Source organism: Blennius ocellaris (assembly GCF_963422515.1).
Source record: "Blennius ocellaris genome assembly, chromosome: 21".
Taxonomy (NCBI): domain Eukaryota; kingdom Metazoa; phylum Chordata; class Actinopteri; order Blenniiformes; family Blenniidae; genus Blennius; species Blennius ocellaris.
In genome coordinates, this window is record NC_137670.1 from 5,500,077 (window position 1) to 5,520,983 (window position 20,907).

Consider the following 20,907-nt stretch of genomic DNA (forward strand, 5'->3'; position numbering starts at 1 on the left):
CTTGAAGAGAACCATCACTGAGGTTTTTTTTTTTTTTTGTTGCAGAAGATTGTCTTTTTTTTTTTTTTTTATACAAATGCACACTAACACACACACGCACACACTTTTATACACCTCCAGATGTAAAGCAGAGTGCCTGCAGGCATGGAAACACAAGCGAGAAGGCTCTCCTGAGGAACACCTGTTTGGGCGTTTCACTTTCTGGTTGCAGCCGCGTGTTTGATGTGACTGTGGGTGGGGAAGCGTGTGTTCGCTCCCCATGCGAATGCATGACCTCACGCCACTGACCTACATTAAAATTTCAAGGAGAGCTGTCTGCTGCCGTCTCCGCTCACGTCGTGCGCCATTCGCGTTAAACTGTACGGAGCGCAGACGTGGAAATTCACTGTGTGGGAGTTCTCAAATACTTCAAGATGCGTTTTGACAAACTTTTGACAAGTAAGCTGCTGCGACGACTGAAAAGTTTAAGGTTTTAGTGTAAACTTAGAGCAAATATATGACTTTTAAAGCAATTTGTGTGTATATGTGTGTGTGTGTGTGTGTGTGTGTGTGTGTGTGTGTGTGTGTGTGTGTGTGTGTGTGTGTGTGTGTGTGTGTGTGTGTGTGTGTGTGTGTGTGTGTGTGTGTGTGTGTGTGTGTGTGTGTGTGTGTGTGTGTGTGTGTCAAGATTATCATCTTTTACTCCATTACACCAGAAAAATTTGACATATATTTTGTGACGGTTCAACCCTGATTTGAAACAACTCAAGGCGTATTTTAAGCATGTGAGCGCGCAGGTTTGTGTTATTAGCACAGTTCACAATTGCAGCAGACTGCCGCAGAGCATCAAAGTTATTTGATAATTCCCACTGTGTACCCACCGAACGCTGGATGTATTTATAGTTTCTCACAAACGCACGGCTGATGCACTTAACAAGGAAAAACAAGTTGTATTGAAGAGTATCAAACAAGGTTTGTACACATGGCGAAAGCCAGGAAATCAAAGAGAAAATAAAAAATAGAGAAGTTTGAATACTTTCTTTTTTTTTTTACCCAAATATTACCAATCACAAGTTTTAAAACAACCCAATTATTCCAGCTATTCAGTTAAATATCTGAAAAATCAATTTATAGACTGTTCTAATTTTGGGATTCATCAAAGTTTTGGCAAATGGTTTTAAGTTACAGTGAACAAATAAAGCAGTTGATGTTTCAATACTGAAATTTTGACAAAGTTGAAGGTGCAGAAATGGACAATTTTAAGAAGGATCACGTTTCAACACTAATTTACATGCTGACACTTCCTGTTCCGATTTTTAAAAAGAAAAAGTTCCTCTATAATGTCCAGTTTTGTTCTTATTACCTGTTTTTTTTTCTATTGAGAAAATAATTTCTGTTCAAAACTAACCGAAATTGAACTAAATTCCAAATATTAGGGTGACATACAGTATCTGCACTGACATCAGGCAACATCCCAACTAAAGAAGTTGAATATCACTTTTACTAAAGTCTTTTTTCACCAAAGCATCTCCACATGAAATATTGTGAGTATTTTTAGACACATATTCCAAAAATAAACATTGCTACATGGAGCACTGTTGACCCTCTTAGATTCCTGTCATTCTATGTTCTTTTTTTGCAATTTCCAACTAATGTATGGCGCAATAAATGTCGTAAGGACACAGTGTAGCCCAGCGTTTTGTTGATTGTCGTTAGATGAACACCCAGTTTGGATAATTGTCAGTAGGTAATGCAGCGCAGCATCACAGTGCGCCGCATTTAGGGATTTGTTGGGTCTTTAAATAACTCGGGACTTAAGTATTACCTCCCCAATCATGCCGTTCCAAATCCCGCGCACCAGCTTGCCGTGTTTCCCGTTAGTGACCAGGTAAAGGTCATAGGAGAATTTGATGGTTTTGGACAGCTTCTTGAGGATGTCTATGCAGAAGCCCTTACAGCACAGTTTGGTGTAGGACTCTGTGTGGCCGATGATGCTGCAAGAAAGAAAGCAAGACAAACGCACAGTCACAAGTACAGCAAATGCTCTTCAACATCTTGTCATCAAGCACTCGTCTCTGCCGGCTAGGAGCGCTGCTATCTTTAGTGTTGGACACCAAAGCTGTTGTTTTACAGCAGGCTCGCATGCTGGCAGTGGCCGTCGCGAAGTGAAGGGCAGGCGACGGCTGGTTCATTAGCGGGAATCGATGCTGGTTAACAAGGTGTCTCTCTGGGAGACGGACGAGACGCCAGAAAAAGAAGCAAAACGCGTACAAATACACTTTTGCGCCGTGTGACAGCGCCCAGGGTGAATGGCTGAGTGACTGTGATGGCCTCTAATCAAAGCCCATTAAGGTGTGCAGCGTTTTCAGGACATAAACACAGACACACACACACACACACACACACTTCCTGGCTGTGGCCTCGCTACTTAATGGGGTGTAGAAGAAGAGAACAGAAGAAATAATGGAATAAAAAAATATAATAATGACGAACCTTGAAAAGTGACAGCAGACAGTTGGAGGTAAAAGATGGAGGTTTAAAATCTACGAGGGCCGAGTCATGCCGTGTCGGTGCAGCTGATTGATAACCTCGGAATGTCAACAAAAGGCTAAATGAGGAAAGTCAAGCAGTTGGCTGTTTTCAAAATTGAACAACGTCGCGTTAGAAACATCTTCGGTGTATTTCGCCTCTTTCACCGTCGTCCACCGCCGGTAAACGGCACGTTAATTAACTGCTGCAGGAGCAGGCCACCTGTCGTCATTACACACTAATTCCACTAACAATTCATTAACGCGCACAAAAACACACCTAAACTGGGCCATCGCTCGCTGTCTCAAATCGCAAACAAGACACACACACAAATACTGTACAGTGTCCTCGGAGGATTGGCAGCAGTTGTGTTCGGCCATGTGGTTACCAGAAAATGTCCAGAAACTGGTGCAGCACGAAGGGGAGGATGAGGCCATTAGACCAGAGAAAGAGAGAGAGAGAGAGAGAGAGATTTTAAGCTGCACAGCAGACAGAAAAACGACATGAACGAGATGAGCAACTTCAGCTTTGAGGGAAAGAAGGGCGAGAGCAAACGAGGACAGATGGAAGAGGAGAGAGGAGAGGAAGGGGAAGGTAATATGAGAATTTACCGCCATTATGACATTAGGCTTCTGTAGTAATTGACGAGGAAAAGCCACTGTGCTTCATTGACTAACGGCGGACCGTGCAACCTGACCACTGCACAAAACTTATGTCCTTTAGAAATTTTCCCAAATCCTCTCGTTTGGCATCCATTTTTGGTCAAAGCCTGTATCTTAAAGAATTCAGCACTGCTGACCTGTGTGGAAGCACAGACCATTTAGAATGTTAAAAAAACAAACAAAAAAAACCAACTACTTCTTCTGTTCTGTTTAATTCTATCTCTATTCTGTCTGAATGGAATTCTACAGGTCCCCCCATACCTCGACAAATTGGGACCAAACGAGACCTAATATCACGCTGTCCCTCCCACCCCTCATCTGAGACCACCTCCAGATTGATCATAACATCCTACTACTAAACTGGTTTCAGTCATTGTATCTATCAAACAAGTTATTGATGACTCTTCAGCTCAACAGTTGACCATGGCGTTCCACAGGGTTCTGTGTTGGGACCTCTGCTCTTTTTTTCGCATTATACATGCTTCCTGGGAAGATTATTAGGAATTATTAGGAAGCACTCCATTAACTTCCTTATCAATTACTATGCAAATTACACACAAATCGAGTAATCTATAAAAGCAGATGAAAACGATGCAGTACTACATGTTTGACCCAGAGCCGAACTGGAAGAGGCGATGATAAACGACCGTACACAAAGTGGTGTGGAGGAAAATGTAAACATGAAGAAGCTGTTTCACCAGGCATAGCAGGCTGAAGCACAACATGCCGAGTGACAACACAGCTGCTTCGCCCCGAGCGAAACACTGAACCGCTTCTCTCACTCAGGTAAGAACAATTCAGGACATGCATGAGGACTTGGCAAGGATAAAAGCTGAAATCTGAAGTTACTTTTCTGGACATACGGTGGCTGAAGACAGTTTGTCAGTTTGTTCAGGTGGAACCAAACAACAGCCAATGGTTGTGTTTAGTTATTTTTGTCTAAATGGCCGAGGTTTACACACTATAACGCCCTCAAAAACCATTTTGCGACTCTGTACTTGATTGTATTTTCCTCCTCCGGTTTGGTTTGGTCTCCAAGCCAGACCGTGACACATGATTCCGTCCAAGAGCTCATCAAATGATCAACTACCGCTAAACTGTTTAACATCTGCAGCTGCACGTTGAATGCTGTGCTAAATCATACAATATCAGAGAGCCACATGTTTTTTTTTTTTGTTGTTGTTGTTTTTTTTTTGTAAAAAAAAAGCTGGATTTCAGTGTGTTACTTCTGCCCTAAATCAGTGCAGAGGCAGGCTCAGCCTTCTGGCAAAAGAAGTGCTCATCTGTCCAAAGAAAGCGTTTTTAATGAGCAAGACAAAAAAAAAGTTTTAATCACACTAAACATCTGCTCCACGGGGAAGCTGCTCAGACCACACAGAAAGATTAACTGATTTATATAGCAGTCGCCCTCGCTCGCTCGCTCGCTCTCTCGCTCCTGCTCCCTGGCTGTTGGTCACCTTCCAAATGGGACATGGCAGCCAAAGAGAAATGGAGAATGAAAACCAGAAAGAGGGTAGGGCGGGATAACAATGTCCCATGTTATGACAGATGTCTCCATGTTGGACAGATAAATCTTCTTTACTGGCAATCAATGCGCCATTGCACCCAACAACAGCCGCTACATATCTCTTTCCATAATTAATGTGCCGGCTACGGTCAGCTCTGCAATCTGCATAACCGATACACACCCACAGACACACACGCAACGCCAACATGTGGAGTCACCCGGCACGAACTGCATTTAGAGGCTCCATTGTTTGGTTTGTGTTCTGTACAGGCTGAGAAGTGTATTTCATGTTTACACTGCAATTTCTTTTTTTTAAGCGATGTCTGTTTACATGGCAGAATCGCTGAAAATGGTGCAGCTATAATGTTGGGCCACAAGTTGGCGCTGGAAAACAATATTTTTATTGTCCAGCTACTGAGCATGTGCAGAACAACTATTTACGGCAGCTGTGGTCCACATGCAGAGTAGCATTTCAGAAAAGTTGCGTTTAGTGATTTCTATGGAGAGGTACTGGAAACATTTTCCAAATGCTGTGTTTGTTGTGTTTTCCCTCCGTTTCCACAGAGACTGAGCTTTTTCAAAAAGTTCAGTTTCACGTCCGAGCGTTTACAAAAAAGCTCCACTTTTCAAAAAGTTCCCCAAAACACAGCAAATTTTCTGTTTCAAATATTTGAGGTGCTTCGACTGGAACACAAGCTGGAGCTTCTCTCTCATGAGCTCACGGTTAAAGATTTCACTTATTAGATTTCCTGCAGTGCACGGCAGATCCAGGGGAGCTTCAACACTCCGTGTTTTACTTCAATTTTAAGTTCACATTTTATAATCAAACATGCATCATCAATTTTTAAGAGGATGTCATCATGAGTCTTACTAATAGACTCCTAAAATTGAGGTGAATTATGCGATGATTTACCAATGAAAGTGTGATTTCAGGCCAGCCAGACGGATTTTAAATATTCGGTTTCCCAGCAGTGGCTGTAAAATAATTATGGATTTGTCAGAGCGCTTATGTTGTCAAACTGACTGTAAACCAGGATGACAAAGCGGGTGATCCTGTTTGAGATCGGCAATTAGATTTACGTCTGACTCGTATTGTTCTTGGTTGCTTGATCATAATGAAGACGTTGTGTATTTTTGATGAGCGCCAGTTGTTGGTAGTCGGAGGTAATAGCTGTTTTAATGGCACGCTGCGATCCGTGTTTGACACCGGAGGTGTGTTTTTAAAGTGCTTAGACACTCTGCACACATAATTACTCCGTGCTTAATGAAGTGTGGAGGTTTGCGGCGTCGAGTCAGAGCTAAACTAGGGCAGACGAACAGGCCGGGGGGGGTTGGGAGGGGCGCAGATGTGTTTGTGTGGGGCCGGGTGTTATTGGAAAAGTTTTGATACTCGTTCCAGACCGATCGTTACGTTTGGGTAAACATATCAAGACATTAATTTTTAGAACTTTCCAAGGTTTTTTTTTCTTTTCTTTTCTATTTCATAAAAGAGGTTAAAGCTCATAAATATTTTTCGGGTTATTCTTTTTTCGGAGGGAGTCGTAACAAAGCAGCAAAATGGTCAAACACATTTTGGTTCAGGGGACACAAACAACACAATTTCATTTTGAGAAGGCCGGAGTGAATAGACAACATTTAAATTGAATCTTTAAAGTTTTTTGTTGTTGTGGCGCAGAGTATACGTGATGAAAATGTCGATATCATCGCAAAAGCAAACAATTACTATGGAAAACGACTACGATCTCGGCATGAAGCCAGTTTTAATGCTGCAAAGTACAGTGAAATGTCAGAAAATAACTTTTACACCCAGCTTTGAAGTCAACAACAATGAGAAGCCCCTAAAGTGCTCGGCTATCCGTGCACAAAAACACAGTTCAAAGGAAACTTAAGATGACCAAATCTGCTGATGAAGAGAGTGTGATATCGTTAAACGCTACGGGATAAGTGAGTAAAAGCCCTTTGTGCAGTTTTAGGGTCTGCAAGCTGAAAACTGCTGGGCTGTGCAAATTGGGAGCTGCATTTTGGAGCTGGATCAAAACTCCTATAATATATCAATGTATCTGCTCCTGAGACACAATTGCTTGTTTTGTCTTTTTTTTTCACAAAGAAAACAGCACAGAGTGTCAAACATAAGGTTAACACAATGGTTCTATACAACAAGATCTGGTGTGCGACACCCTTTTCCAAATCTAATAGTGCCTCTTCACTGGCATGCATTGGATATCAGCTCAAATAAAAAAAATCTTTGTGTTTTTGTATATTTATTAATAATATTACAAAATATGAATAGTTACAATTGGGCTTCACTCTCCAGTGCTTCTATTTAACAGGTGCCCCTGTTAACTGATGACTGCTGCCACCAGCTGTTAACAGCAGCTGATGTTAAATTAAGACAAACAAGCGGTACTAAACTTTAATGTAAATGCAGTTGCTCGATGAGGCCGGTCACTAGTGAACTGGGAAACCAGTAAATCCAAAACACCGGTGGTATCCGTGGCTCGGAGGCCTCCAGATACTCGTAGTGGGTCGCTCAGGCAAACTCCCACCAAATCCTCTGGTCGGCCACCAGACCAAAAACAAATGTCTGCTGCTTCACAGGGTTTATTTCTGTGCATCTTTCTCTCTGAGCATCTTTGTTGTGATCTAGTTTTAAAAAAATGATGGGTTGAATGACCCGAACTGACTCATCCGTGTTGTGACACACCGGCCAATCAGCAGCCTGCCGTTTAAAGACGTCACAGCTGGTACCAACACGCGATGGAAAAGCATCAAAAGCGAGTAGCGTCACGTCGGGTAAGGCTGAGGGGGAACTAGTCGAAAAGCGCCATGCGTGCCCGTACCTCTCCGTGGTGTTGGACTGCCGCCTGCAGGGCACCGTGTTGCGGACGCAGGTTCCAGTTCCCGGGTCCACGTTCTCCACCATGACGAAGGGATGCTCCTCCAGCGTGGCCACGGTCAGGTGGCGGTCGTCGGACACCTGCTCCAGGAAGCTGCCGTATCGGGGCCATATGGGGTAGCGGACCTGGAGAATTCCCCGAGCGTAGGTGCCCACCTGCAGGGGGAGCAGTGGAGTCGGGAAGCGTATTGGAAGCATCGTCATCAAAATAAAACCTTTGAATTTGGGCCTCGACCTTCATGTCAACCTTTTTTTTTTTTTTTTACCTGTCTCATCAGCTCTTACTTCAGATTGTTCTAAAAAATTAGCATGTGCTGACCTGGAGAAAAGTGATTAGAAGATGAAAGAAGAGCAGAGTTCGTTCAGGCATACCGAGGAGACTTGAAGGTCTGTGCAAGACATTTTTGGGGTAAAAAAAAAAAAAAAAAACAGCTGCAGAAACTAAAACAAAGAGCGAAGTGACTGCATTACATTAATAATGCACCGCAGCATGTGTTGCCCCCAATCTGCGTTCATTTTGTTGACTGATGATTCAATTATTAATTTGCTTTTTTCAACTAATGAACAAATTGAAATGTCAGTATTTATAAATTGAAACAGTTGAAGTGGTTACAAATAGTTATTATGGAGTTTCGCTGACTTTTATATTCTAAATATCCTTTGTGAAGTTCATCAAACTGGAAAAGACAAGCTGAGATTTTGATTAACGCTGCAACAGACCGCCACTTGAAAAAGCAACAGATAGAGTTTTATAGTGCGAACCAGGACTGTTTGTCACATCAGCCGACCTAATGAGCCGCAGCGAAGGAGACCAGCGCTGGCTTAGTGCATGTGAAGCTCCACTCCGTCATAGGTTTAATGAGAGCTCTTCTTCAAACCAACTCGCTCTCCGGCTCACTCGTGCTTTCTCATCGTCATACAAGGACGACTTCAAGCATCATGCGAGAGGCCGACGTTTGTATCTCTGCAGCATCTTGAGTAACGGTGAATAAATTCACTTCATCCTTCACTGCTTTGTCAACTTGTGTCACGAAAATACGCAGATACTTCTTAGATGAGGGTGTCACACATATTTTAGTGCTGCGTGACAAACCACGAGTAATGGAATTTTATTTTATGTATGTATAATTACAAGTGAATTTTGAAAATCATCTAAATTTAAAAAAAAAATAATGTCCCGTTAACAGGATTAGACTCCTTAAGTTAGCCGCTAACAGAACAGACTCTGTATGACTAGAGAGGACGATAAATCCTCGGTATATAAGCACTTTCCCTGGTCCTGCAACAGGTTGCCGCAAGCAGAGAGAAGAGGATGTTTTTCAGCAGGTATCCCACATGATTCCTTCTTTCTCAGTCGACAGCAGTCACGTGACTTTGTGCATTGCTCCTATTGGTCATTGAGCTTTAAATCCATCCTGACTAGTCCTGGACCACCACAAACCCACACGATGAATACATTTTAGTCCGAGTCCACCCTGAAATCTACTTTTTTTTTTTTTTTTTATATGGCCAGGATCACTAAGGACTTGAGCCAATCTACTGATACTGCAAACAGAGCGGATCGGGAAAGATTTCTTGTTTGGTTGCTTGATTTCAGAGCAAATTCACTTATTTAAGAAAACGACTTGGAATCAGCAAAAGTGATGCTCAAACAAAAAAATCTTCATCGAGCTGAGAGGAACCACAAAATGACACAATGGGCAATATAAAAAAAAATAAAATCTTTCATGTAAAAATATTCATTGTTTCTGCTCTTGTTTTAATGCGAAGAAAACCTGGCAGAGAATCACAGTCGTATCCAGCCGATTGTAGTGAGGAACGGCGCCATGTTAAGATCGAAAGAGCCAGTACACTGTGTCGCGTTTTCATAATGGATGAAATACATGACACGACCAGGAGAGGAGGATCCAGCTGGGAGAGGTCGGGGTGTAATGAGATGGGACCGAGGAGGAGATACGCCGCTTGTCTGGCGTCTCGGTTTAATGCGACTCGTTATCTGTAACTTCTGCTAATATCAACGCCACGGTGGAGCACGAGCACGGAATGCTGGATCGAACGTGTGTGAGACTTTGAGCTCCGCGCACAAAACAAAGTCCACTTTAGTGCAATTACATGTCCGAGTTCATGCTCAGCCACATACACACACACACACACAAACACGCAAACACACACACACACACTCCAGCCCTGAGGTGACATTGATAAAGTAGGCTGGTCTTTCCAGGACAGAAATAAATGAGTTTAAGTGCAGCTGTGAGATTACGTTCAGGACTCTGTTTAGTTGCACTTTTTCAATATGCCCTCAGGCTTTGAACGTGCGTGTGCGCCCTTGTGTGTGCGTGCAAACGGGATGGGAAACAATTTGGTTCGGAAGCGTTGTTATGATGAAACTGAGACGAGGAGAATGTGAAAACAGGGTCTGATTATGAGTGGCTATATTTTACCTTTAAGTACTGCGTAGTGGAGATTCTGTAGGCAAATTGTGTAAATGTGAAGTTTTTACTCTGAATAACACCCTTCTTAAGAGCATTCAACATGACTGAAATCTGGACATGAGTCATGTTTTTAGGTTCAATCTTCATCGTTCTGTCAATCTTTACTTTTATTTCGTTCACCCAAGCACATAGCGTACACAAAGTGCATTCATTAAATAACTCCTTTCAAGAACAAATCTAAGGAGAGTGCTCTTCTGTTGCATTTATGGACAAATCATTGTGATCAACTGAGGCCATGTTTGCACGTACCCGGGTTTTTACAAAATATTTCCCCTCTAGGTTTACAAATAAAACCTGCATTGACACGGACCTGCATTTACACCTTCAGAACCTGTAGGGGGCAGTGTAATGAGAAGCATGAAGCCATGAAAGCCAATCAGAATTTTGGAACAAAAACACAACTTCATGAATTGTGGCGTAAATATCCACCTGCATTTTCCCTCATGGTTCATGTTTGTGCGCTGAGCTTTTTATGAAGTTCTAAAATCCCTGCATACTCCCATAAGAATCCATAAGAACAAGAAGAAAAGTTCGGCTGTTTGTATAAAATGGTAAATTACATTCCAATACTCTGCAGGTTTTGAAACCCCAAATTAGATTCTTGAATATTAAGTCCAGTTTCTTAAAGAAATGTCTTTGTGAGGAACATCGGAGGATTTATACAGCGATACAAGAATCTGGTCATGGCTTCGTAAAGCGATCGTCCCAGGAAGGAGGCGAGGTTTAATAACTAGTGTACCAAAGTGTGTTTGACTTCACAATATCACTCTAAACCAAGCAAACCAAGGACGGCATCTTTCTCTTTGTGGTGTTTATAGGCGGGGAGAACCTCCGAATGGAGGCAGATGGAGAATGTGGACGTGGTCCAGCATTTTACCTCTCTTGGAAACGGCTCACTGTTGCTGTGATGTGATCACCACATTGATTTCTCCTGCATTCATTGGTCGTAAGTGGAAGCAGATCGTGGTCAGGGGAACACGTGTGTCGACGGAAGTTATGAAATGTCTCACTCTGTCAGAAAATAATGTCCGGCTCTCTGTGGCCACGCAACCACATCAACACTTGCTGTGCCTGTTCTAATATGTCGTTCGACTCGGGCTTAATTCTTCATACCTTGTCCCAGAGTCGCTCCCGGTCCAAAGCAATGACGACCATGGAAGGGTTGGAGAGGAAGCCTTGGTTGTTGAAGGACAGGTCTCTTCTTTCCCACGTCACATTCAGCATGCTCCTGCAAGAAACGTTTATTATTGATTACGTACAAATACAAATCTCACAATCAAGAAGCTTTGACTCAAACGTTCTACACATAATTTGCATATTCATTTACACGGATAAACGCGCGCCCGGCGATCACCTCCTAATTAAATGTAAAGCTCCCCCAGGAAGCTTTAATCTAATGTGGGAGACTGGAAGTAGCTCATTAGGTGATGATAGCAGCAGGTGATTGGCCGGACAGCGTCGAGTTCCTGCACAGTGATTTTGCTGTCTCCTAAATCCATGATAGACTCGACTATGAATAATGAATCCACAGCGATTTGCATTTCAGACCACCACACTTTCAGTGCTGGTGAGATTAAAAGATAAAGTTCTCTCCTTGCACCAGTAACGATCACTGTGCGTGCTACAGGCAGTAAACCTAGAAGTTGACTCTATTTTAACACAACGTTAATGATCTTTAGATAAATCCTTCAATCTGGGGTGCGAATAACAAACAAAAGCAAAAGTTTGTAAGAATTTAAAAAAAAAAAGAAGCGTGTTATGAAATATTTTCAAATAATGAGAAAAGTTGCGAGAGACCTGAAAAAAGTGATTTTCTTAGTTTTCAGGGGGATAAAAAGAAGAAGCTTGGCCAGCAAAACTGAGTTTTTAACTCAGAGTAGGACATGAAGGAGAAGTTTGATTCTGAAAACCAACTGAAATGAGCAAATCGTTCATATATGGTCAATATATTCAGGAGGTAGTCAACTATGCCCCGTTTACCAATGTTTTGAAGTGGAAAGGAAGTTTTGGGTGTACGTTTACACGACAACGGTGCCAATGAAAACACAACCTTTTTGAAAAACACCCCCAAGGCGGAACCATTTGAAAATACTCCAACTCTGTCTCCATGGAAACGGAGGAAGACACATTTGTCAGATGCTGCGACATGTTCAGTAGATGGACAGTAACAAATAATCAACGGTAAAATAATTTGACTCATGACTGTGCTTTTCTACCACTGCAACAGTGGGACCAGAATAACAATCCGACTTTGTCGTCTGTCCCCACGAATGTTGGCGTGCTGCCATTGTTACTGTTTAAAGTGTGTCGTCCTCTGTGCCTGTGTGTGTGGTTTCACGACAAAAACAGCATCCTTTTCTGCTTCGCGTTCAAAACGTTGCCACGTACACACAAAGCTTTTCTGACATGAAAACGCCAAAAACAATGTTGTTTGTTCACTTGTCCTGTTTGTTCACAACCAACCTTTCATTGTCTAAGTGAAGCTTCTCGCCTCGTCTGTTGCCAGTTCATGTTATTTCGTCCTTGTGTGCACCTTGGTCACCGACTTGTCTCTAGTTCCAGCTTTCCTTGACATGTCATGTCTTTTCTCATTAAAAGTTTGACCCTTGCTCTTGTTATTCTGCTATGGTCTTTGTCTGATCCCTCTGTGTCTTTGCTCTATGGACGGCTTCATGCGGAGCCACCTCTGCATGCACAATGAGCCTCCGCAAACATCCTTCAAACCAAAATCCAAGGGGAAAAGTTTCATTACTGAAAGTAAACAAATAGAGGCTAATGTAACCAAATACATCAGTAGATGGGTTCGGCTGATCGTGGATTCAAAAGCAGGCGATTTTATATTTTGTTCGGTTCAAAACAATCCATGAAAAAGCTGGAATACCTGAACAGAGTGTTGTTGTCTGAGGGTTTGGGCAGTTTGTTGCAGTCTCCGTGTCCCTCGGGTATAAAGCCGTACTGCTTCTTGAAACTCTCCGCGCCTTTGGATACGATGGCGACGCCCTCCCTCACCCTCTGCCGCAAGCTTTTCCTCCACTGGTCGGTGATCACGCCAATCACGCCGATGGGGAAGCTGTCGGGCGGAGGGCTGTCGGGGTTGCCCACGGCCAGGCTGGGGATGATCCAGATGTAGCCCGGCCCCAGCAGGCCCACCTCGGCTGCCTGGCGAAACAGGTACTGGGCCTCCTCGTGGGAGCAGTACGCCAGCAGGACCTGGGAGTCCAGCTGCCGTGGGGGGAGAAAGAAACAGAAGCAGGGGAAGTTTGACTGCCAACTTCTTCTCTTTGGGAGGAAAACATCGGGTTTGTTAATCATGAATCATTTCCTGAAATTCATATTTAATAACTCTTTAAGATTTTGACTCGTTTATGTAAAGGAGGGCCCTCGTTTTTTTGTGTGTTTCTGTTTTTTAATAGATGCCACATTCGGGTGTATTTGACATTAGTAATGGAAATGTTGCAGTCTCAATTCCCCGAAGTGTCCTCGAGCAAGACACTGAGACCCAAACTGCTCCCAATGGATGATTGAGCACCTTGCATGGCAGCCATTGGTGTGTGGGTCAATGTGAGTAACAGTGTAAAAGAGCATTGAGGACTGCTCAAGCAGTAGAAAAGCATCATATAAGTGAAATTCTGGCTTAAATAAATAACTATAAATGTCTCCTACAATTCAATGTTATTTGCAGAAAATGAAATAGACCCAAAAGAACTTTGATGCTTCAATTAAACCTACTGCATGGGTTATAACATACAACATATAACAGGCTACAACTTCATAATACCGAAGGCTTTGTGTTGGGATAATCCAAATTGAACATTATGATAATTTCTGAAGGCAAAGCTTTGTACATTTGGAAAAAATGTGACAACGATGTGCCGCTTATGGCGTCTTCAAGTGAAAACCGAAAACTTTTGTGGCGTTTTATGCGTCTGTTTACACCTACCTGCTGTAGCACACGCTTGGTCTTGGCGTCGCTCGCCCCGACAGACATTTCCAGAGACAAGATATCTTGCAGGTTCCACAGGAAGTAGGACGTGTCTGTGTAGGTCTCAATTATATCCACAAAGGTGTCATAGCCTGGCAGCAAGCTGGTGATCACTGCAAAATCACCCCAGTCATACTCCTCCATCATCTGAAATCAAGAATTTGAGTTAAATATTACTCAATGTACTCCAGTTTCCTCCCAAGATGTCAATGTGTCTCTCTTAGTCATATAGAATCACTGCACTCATGACATAATGAAGGATTTCAACACACTAATTTGTTAAAAGATTGTGGTTATTCCTGATAATTAAGGCCCCGCTTAGGCAACATTTAGTAGAAAACGCGTGGCATTGCAAGCGTGATGTTTGTTTTGTTTTGGGGCTTTAACAGCAAACAATTTTTTCCCCAAAGGGAACTTAAAGTCCTTCTGCTGCACTCAAATAATGCTGACTAATGATGTTTGGACTGTCTATCTTTCACTAATAAACCAGCAGATCAAATAAAATAAAAAGTTAAAATGCTTTTCTACAAAAGTTACACAGTAAAACTGTTTTATAGACATAACAACAGAGACTACTCTCAAGGATGTGATTATTTAGGCCCAGTTTACATGACAACTTTTAAATTGAAATTGTATAGGGGGAATTTTAGTTAGCATGCCAGGCCAAGACGATACGATACAAACATTAACAATTTTCCCCCCCGTTTCCATGGAGACGGTGTTGGATCATTTTCAAAATGCTGCATTTTTGAAAGTTGCATTTTCAGCATTTTGCGTACTGTTGTCATGCAAACAGACCCCTCAAAGCAAAATTTCAGTTGTCAAGTTTTCACCTGAAAGCGTTTGTTGCGCAAACGGAGCGATAAAGAAGTAAATCAGGAGGATTAATAACTGTATGTTAAACATGTCGCTGGAGTTCAACACTCGCAACTTGACTACATTTATTTATATGATACATTTATACCAATTCTGATTAAAAAAACTTACCAAAAACTGAATTAGCATTTATTGTCCTTCAAATTCATCCCATCAAATTTAGTTAATCTGTAGTTCTGACTTGTTGAACAAGTTTAACACCATCAAGGTTTTCCTACAAATTTTTTTCCAAGGCTGCAACTTGGGTTGAAATGAAAGACTTGGCCTTGCAGATTTGCAGTTATTACCGACAGCCTGATTTGCATAAACAGCACCGGAGTTTAAGTGAGGTACCTTTGTTAACAAAGTCTATTTCTGTACCTTGAACATGCAGAGGACCTGCTGCTCTAAAGAAGCACCCATCTGCAAGAAGGACGATCCCTCCGCCTGCAAATCAAGAGAAAGGTCTGGTGAAATGATTCAGCTTGTCATGGGTGGAAAGGCAAATGGTGCAGAAGCAGCTCCAGAGCTCGATCCATCAGCAGGGTAGATGTTTGCCATCAAGACAAGGTTATGAAAAGGCTGTTAAACATGTACTTTCTGGAGATGAAGTGTAAGAGTTCTGAATGAGTTTCGCGGGCCCTCGGGTCATGACTTATTCTTCACCTGGGAAGACGAGAGCTCAGTAAGCCGGCAGAGGGAACTTGTAGACGCACAGCTTGTCACAACACAAGCAGATTAACTCGTCTGCTTCTTCTCTTTTCAGCGCCGTTACAGCGGCACAAATTTGGAGAAAACCTCAAGCTCTGTGAATAATTAGTCTTTTTTTTTTCCCCCCAAAAGTAAGCATATCATTGGTTGTAAAACCATCAGTGTTAAAAGTCTAGTGTCCAGCACAGTGGAACGGACTTACCAAACCAATTAAATAAATGTGACAAATTGAGGAAATAGTGTTTGATTTAGATAAGGGCACGCAGATTAACACATTGGAAAAAAATAAAATAAAGTCCTTTAAGGATGGCAAGTCGACAAAGATGCGAATCATAAGGTCAGGTGTGGTTATTTAGGCAAGGCAAACGTATTTATAGAGCACCATTCAAGCACAGGCCAAATCCCAAGGATTTACAAATAAATTAAAGAAATTTTATCCAACTTTGCCGTCTGTCTATACAAACGTTCTCTCCCTGCTTGTGTGTGTGGTGTCATTACAAATACAAACAGCAGCTCCCACTAGTGGTCAACAATGAAAATTACATCATTCCCTGCATTTCTGTCGTTTCCATGGACGCGGACCTCATATTAAAAACCCTACTGTGTGAACGCAAAACTTTTCTCAAACAAAAGCGCAAAAATGGCGCATTTTCACTTCAAACGTCATCTAATTGGAGCCCGAGCCTCCGAGCAGCTCCCGGGCCTGCTGTTCTCTTTCCGTCAAGACACGGTGATCCTATGTTGTTTGTGCTTGTCGGCGTTAGCATACATTTGCATACCTACGAACTGGAAAAAATTGAGGTTGCTTGATTGAAATGCATCAAACAGAATTCAAACAGTCTCCGAAGGAGAGGTGGATGGATATCAGAAAATGTAAGAAAAAAAATCAGAATACATACAAAGATCAACATCGGGAGACCCCCAAACGGCTTTTGTAGCGTATAAGAGGAACGTTTTTCCCACCTCGGGTGCGCGAGTTTATTTTCGGGGACGCTCTGCTTCACGCGGTCACATCTCACAGCTGTTGTCACACGTGTGTCTCTCATCAATTCCGAGCAGGAAACCTATCACTCAGTTTAATAGAATGTCAAACAACAAAGCAAATCTGCAACAACGACACCGGGTATGTGACGTAGCAATGGCAGACGGTGATTTGTAGATGAAATAAATAACAATATCAAAAAATAAATTAAAGGGGGTCAGATTTGGGCGTGGAAATGAATATTTGTCCATAAATGTAGGTCATGTGTAATTGTCCCCGAAACCTTTTCGGGTTGCTGGTGGCGACTGCAATTGAAATGATGAACTGAAAACCGAAATGAGTGTCAAAAATGTTCAACTATGACAGTAGACATGTATGAGCAGTCAGAGAGAGAGAGAGCGAGAGAGAGAGAGCGAGAGAGAGAGAGGCGATAGTGTTAAACTGTCAAAGTGCCATTTGGGAACAGGTCTCAGATCTTCTTCGTCTGTTCTCGTCTCAGAGGTGACTAACTGTCATCCCTCCTTCCTGTTGCTCTTCTCTCTCCCACAGCCCAGAGGCTCTGCGATGCCCCAGAGAGCGCCGCCGCCCGAGGAATACCGCAGGAATATCACAGCGAGACTCTCCTTCACTCAATTTTACCAGTTTTATCGCCGCCTGAGCTCGTTTGAAACTCACCTCCGGAGCTGAAATGTCACCAGACCACTGACTGGGCGACACACCAAAATAGCAATAAAAATAGCGGCAAACAAGCGCTTCGGGCTGTCGCTGAATAAATAAAGAAGTAGCTCGGGATTGGCAGGCCTGGTTAAGTATAGGGCCCCACTTCAGCTGACATGCCGGAGTGAGGTGAAGTGCATCATTTCGGAGAAGCGCCATTAAAATCCAATTAGCCGCGTCTAAGCTATTAAATAAACTATTAATGCAGCGACTCCTCTGGTCCAGTGAGTGTTTAATCACTATCCAATTAGCAGTATCAAATTACATATCAAACACAATGAGAAAACGCACACGTCTGTCCTCCTATGGTGGAATCAAACAGGAATTACAATAAAACTATCATGTGTTCCATGTACGACTCTCACAGTAACGCACACACATGAGGAGATGGAGTTGCCCCCCACCACCCCCCACCACCACCACCCCCCACCACCACCATTTCCCCCAGCCGTCTTGTTCTCGCCACCTTGGCGGTGCAGCTGTCACACACACGGGCGTAATTAGCAGTCCTACTGCAGGAGCGTATGGTAATGTGACAGGAAGATGGTGGACATGGTGGCTGCTCACACGCTTCTCTCCTCCCACGAGGAGAACTTTGTGCCGCGCCTCCTCTCGGCGGAGCGACTGATGTCGGTCAGATGCTCACATAAATGTGGACACAAGCACTTTGTACACACGAATGTCTTCTTTTTTCTTTTATTCTTTTTTTTTTTTTGCAGCTTATATAAAGTTTGGACACCAGCGAGTGACCCTCAGCACACTCTGAAATAAAATAGTCAAGGTCACCTAATTAACTGAGCGTCGGATATGAAGAGAACACAGAGCAAAGCAGCTGTATTTTACTGTATGGGTGAAAGAATCCCCACGCTCTAAAGTGGGATTTTGAAGGGACTGTTTCTTTGCTCCCAACACAGATGCCAGGAGACGGAGCTCAGACAAGCAAGGAAGACCATTAACTCCAATACCGGTTACAAAGGCTTATAATTCAAGCAACAGACTGATAACGTGGATGTTGGCCATTATGGAAAGAACAGGTTTATCAGACGACAAAGTAGCAGAAGCTCTTAGAAAGGTACACTGTGGTAAGTTCTGCTATGCATCACAAGCTGTGATTTCATTATGTGGAGCAAAAATCTGATTCAATGCTGATCATGTAAACACTTCAAACTGATTACATTTGCACCATCCGATTGAAATCACAATCAGGTCGTAGGAGGTGGTGCCGTCCAGTTTTTTTGCTTGCTGACATGAATTGAAATCAGGAAAGGATTTCTATCAGATTGACAATAAAGTGAGCATATAAAGTGTTTGTGGTCACATCTTCAATCTGATAAAAAACCTTTTCTACCGTCCCTGTCGTCTCAGCCCCGGTATTACTGAGTTCATTCACCGCCTCCTTGAAATCAGTGGGGCCTGCTGTCATAACTTAATGTACTTTTACTCCCAGTGATGAAGAAAGGGAAAAAAAAAAAAAGGCATCCAAAGGGAAACGCAGCGGCTCTGGGCTCGTCATGACCTGCTTATGGAGTTTTCTGGTTTCTGGATCACGAGGCCAAGAGAGAGCCAGAAGCGAGCTGAGAGGAGACGGGGGGACAGAAGGACGAACACGGGAACCGGGTCACGCTGGCGACAGAAACACTCACATCCCCAAAAAAAGAAATGTACACTGTGATCCAATAAGACTGGTCACATGACTTCAGTCCACTATCTCACCGCCTCAGACCACAGCAGCCGTCAGACTGGAACATAATCAACAGCTCCAAATCGGAATGAATGATCTTGTAGTCGAAGCTCAATCTCTTACGAGCTTCATCCAGACTTTGATGTCTCCTTGTTCACTGCCGTACACGAAAACCGGTCGGCTTCGTTCATCGTCGCCTCCAACCACGACCATCCGCTACCTGATGCCGGTAACTGTAACGAACAAACGCCAGTGTGTGGAAAGGATCAAATGCTCACGGGTGCAGTTCCTCAAAAACAGACGCCTCGTAGTCGTCTTTGATATCAGATGACTGCAGTCAATTAAGCTTTTTCCCCACATCAACCAGGGAAAGCAATATTCACTTTATCCTTGTTACGTGAGCCCGCCGGTGTTACATCAGCAGCAGTGCTTTTCAAAAAGCCTTCTTTCTGGGGAAACCTGGTGAAAATGTGGTATTGAGATTGATCCAGGAAACGAGTTTCATTTTTGAAACTCAGTTTCTGGTATATGATAAAGCAGAAAGCTCAAGATATATATATATATATATATATATAAAAAAAATATTTTTACTACTTGGATTTCTTCCTCTTCATCAGTTCAAATGGTTCAACAATCCCTAAAGTGTTTTACATTATTTGTCGTATTAACCCGTACTAATGGCACAGCTCGTAGATGAGAACTGATTAAAACACATTTAATGGGGTGTTATCTTTAAATAAGTGTTTTTCCAATGAGAGTAAATCCATATATCCACTTTCTGCACCACAAAGAGAGTAAACAGTTATGTGCACTCACATTCTTAGTCACAATTTACCAGACTTTCTACACTCTTAGAAATGTCCGTTTCGTACTTTAAAAACCTAAACATTTAATTTGGGTTTATTATGAATTGGTGTTTGACCTTTGTCACATTTTTGCAACAGAGGTGGAGAATGTTTCACTCTATTCATGTACTACAACCTTGAAAGGAACAGATCATGTAAAAGAGGTTCTGGTTCTGCAGAAAGTCTCCACCTCTGAGTCTGGTTCTGCAAGTTTCTTCTTGTTAAAAAATTGGATTTTCCTTTTCACCATCTCCTCTGCTTGCTCGTGTGAAATTGTTTTGAAATGGGTTTTTTTTTCTCTCTGTAAAAACAAACACAGCACTTCACTTTTTCCACATATTACATAAATTACAGTCACATTTCTCAATGGATTAAATTAATTTTCCCCTCAAAAGTCTACATACAATACCCAATACAATGATGACAGTCCTTACTGTAGCAATATTATTAATTATGTAAAAACCAATGAAAGCTTTGCTAAAGTTCCTTGCTGTGTTCACCCTCCCATTTAATCCCCTCACCCCCTTCTGTCAGTCGCCTCCTGCTCTTCTTCTCTCCTGACGCAGCATCTGGGAGCAGCACCCCCTATTGACCACCCGGCGCACTGCACCGACTCACCAAAAAGCCAAGAGCAGAGAAAGAGAAAACACACTCAACCTCTGATTTCCAACTCCTCAGAGAGAGTCGCAATGTTTTCCCCCTCCCCTCGCGGGCCTTATTGAACAGTCTTTATGCCATTTTTTTCCCCCAGCCATTCCTTACGCTTTCTCATTTCCTCCTCTTCGCTTTTTGCTTGATGTATGTGGCGTCTGACAAAAGACGCACTTCCTCTCCTCCCTTCAATCTTTTCATCTTTGTCTCCTTCCCTCCTTCCTCGTTTGCCATAGAAGGATCACTGAGACAGAAAACCATAAATAGGCGGCCCGGGCGGCTGCTGCTTCTTTTTAAATCCGCCATCAAAGATATTCATCATCATCATCAGGCGATTGATAATCAAGCACTATTGATGCTCTTTTATCCCATAAGAGAATTGTGCACTCTCACATATGTCTTTCTCTGTCCAATC

The 20,907-nt window shown here is 42.7% G+C and overlaps 1 protein-coding gene across 1 annotated transcript in view; it reads right to left on the reverse strand.

Moving 5' to 3' along the window:
* Nucleotides 1–20,907, reverse strand: part of grin2cb (glutamate receptor, ionotropic, N-methyl D-aspartate 2Cb) — a gene marked incomplete at both ends in the record, with an annotated part of 36,807 nt that overhangs the window by 11,531 nt on the left and 4,369 nt on the right. Inside the window, 6 exons of the mRNA XM_080517201.1 lie at nucleotides 1,805–1,973; nucleotides 7,518–7,729; nucleotides 11,182–11,296; nucleotides 12,950–13,290; nucleotides 14,009–14,197; nucleotides 15,287–15,352. Of these exons, the coding sequence (XP_080373327.1) occupies nucleotides 1,805–1,973; nucleotides 7,518–7,729; nucleotides 11,182–11,296; nucleotides 12,950–13,290; nucleotides 14,009–14,197; nucleotides 15,287–15,352 (1,092 nt within the window). The remainder of the gene's footprint in view (nucleotides 1–1,804; nucleotides 1,974–7,517; nucleotides 7,730–11,181; nucleotides 11,297–12,949; nucleotides 13,291–14,008; nucleotides 14,198–15,286; nucleotides 15,353–20,907) is intronic.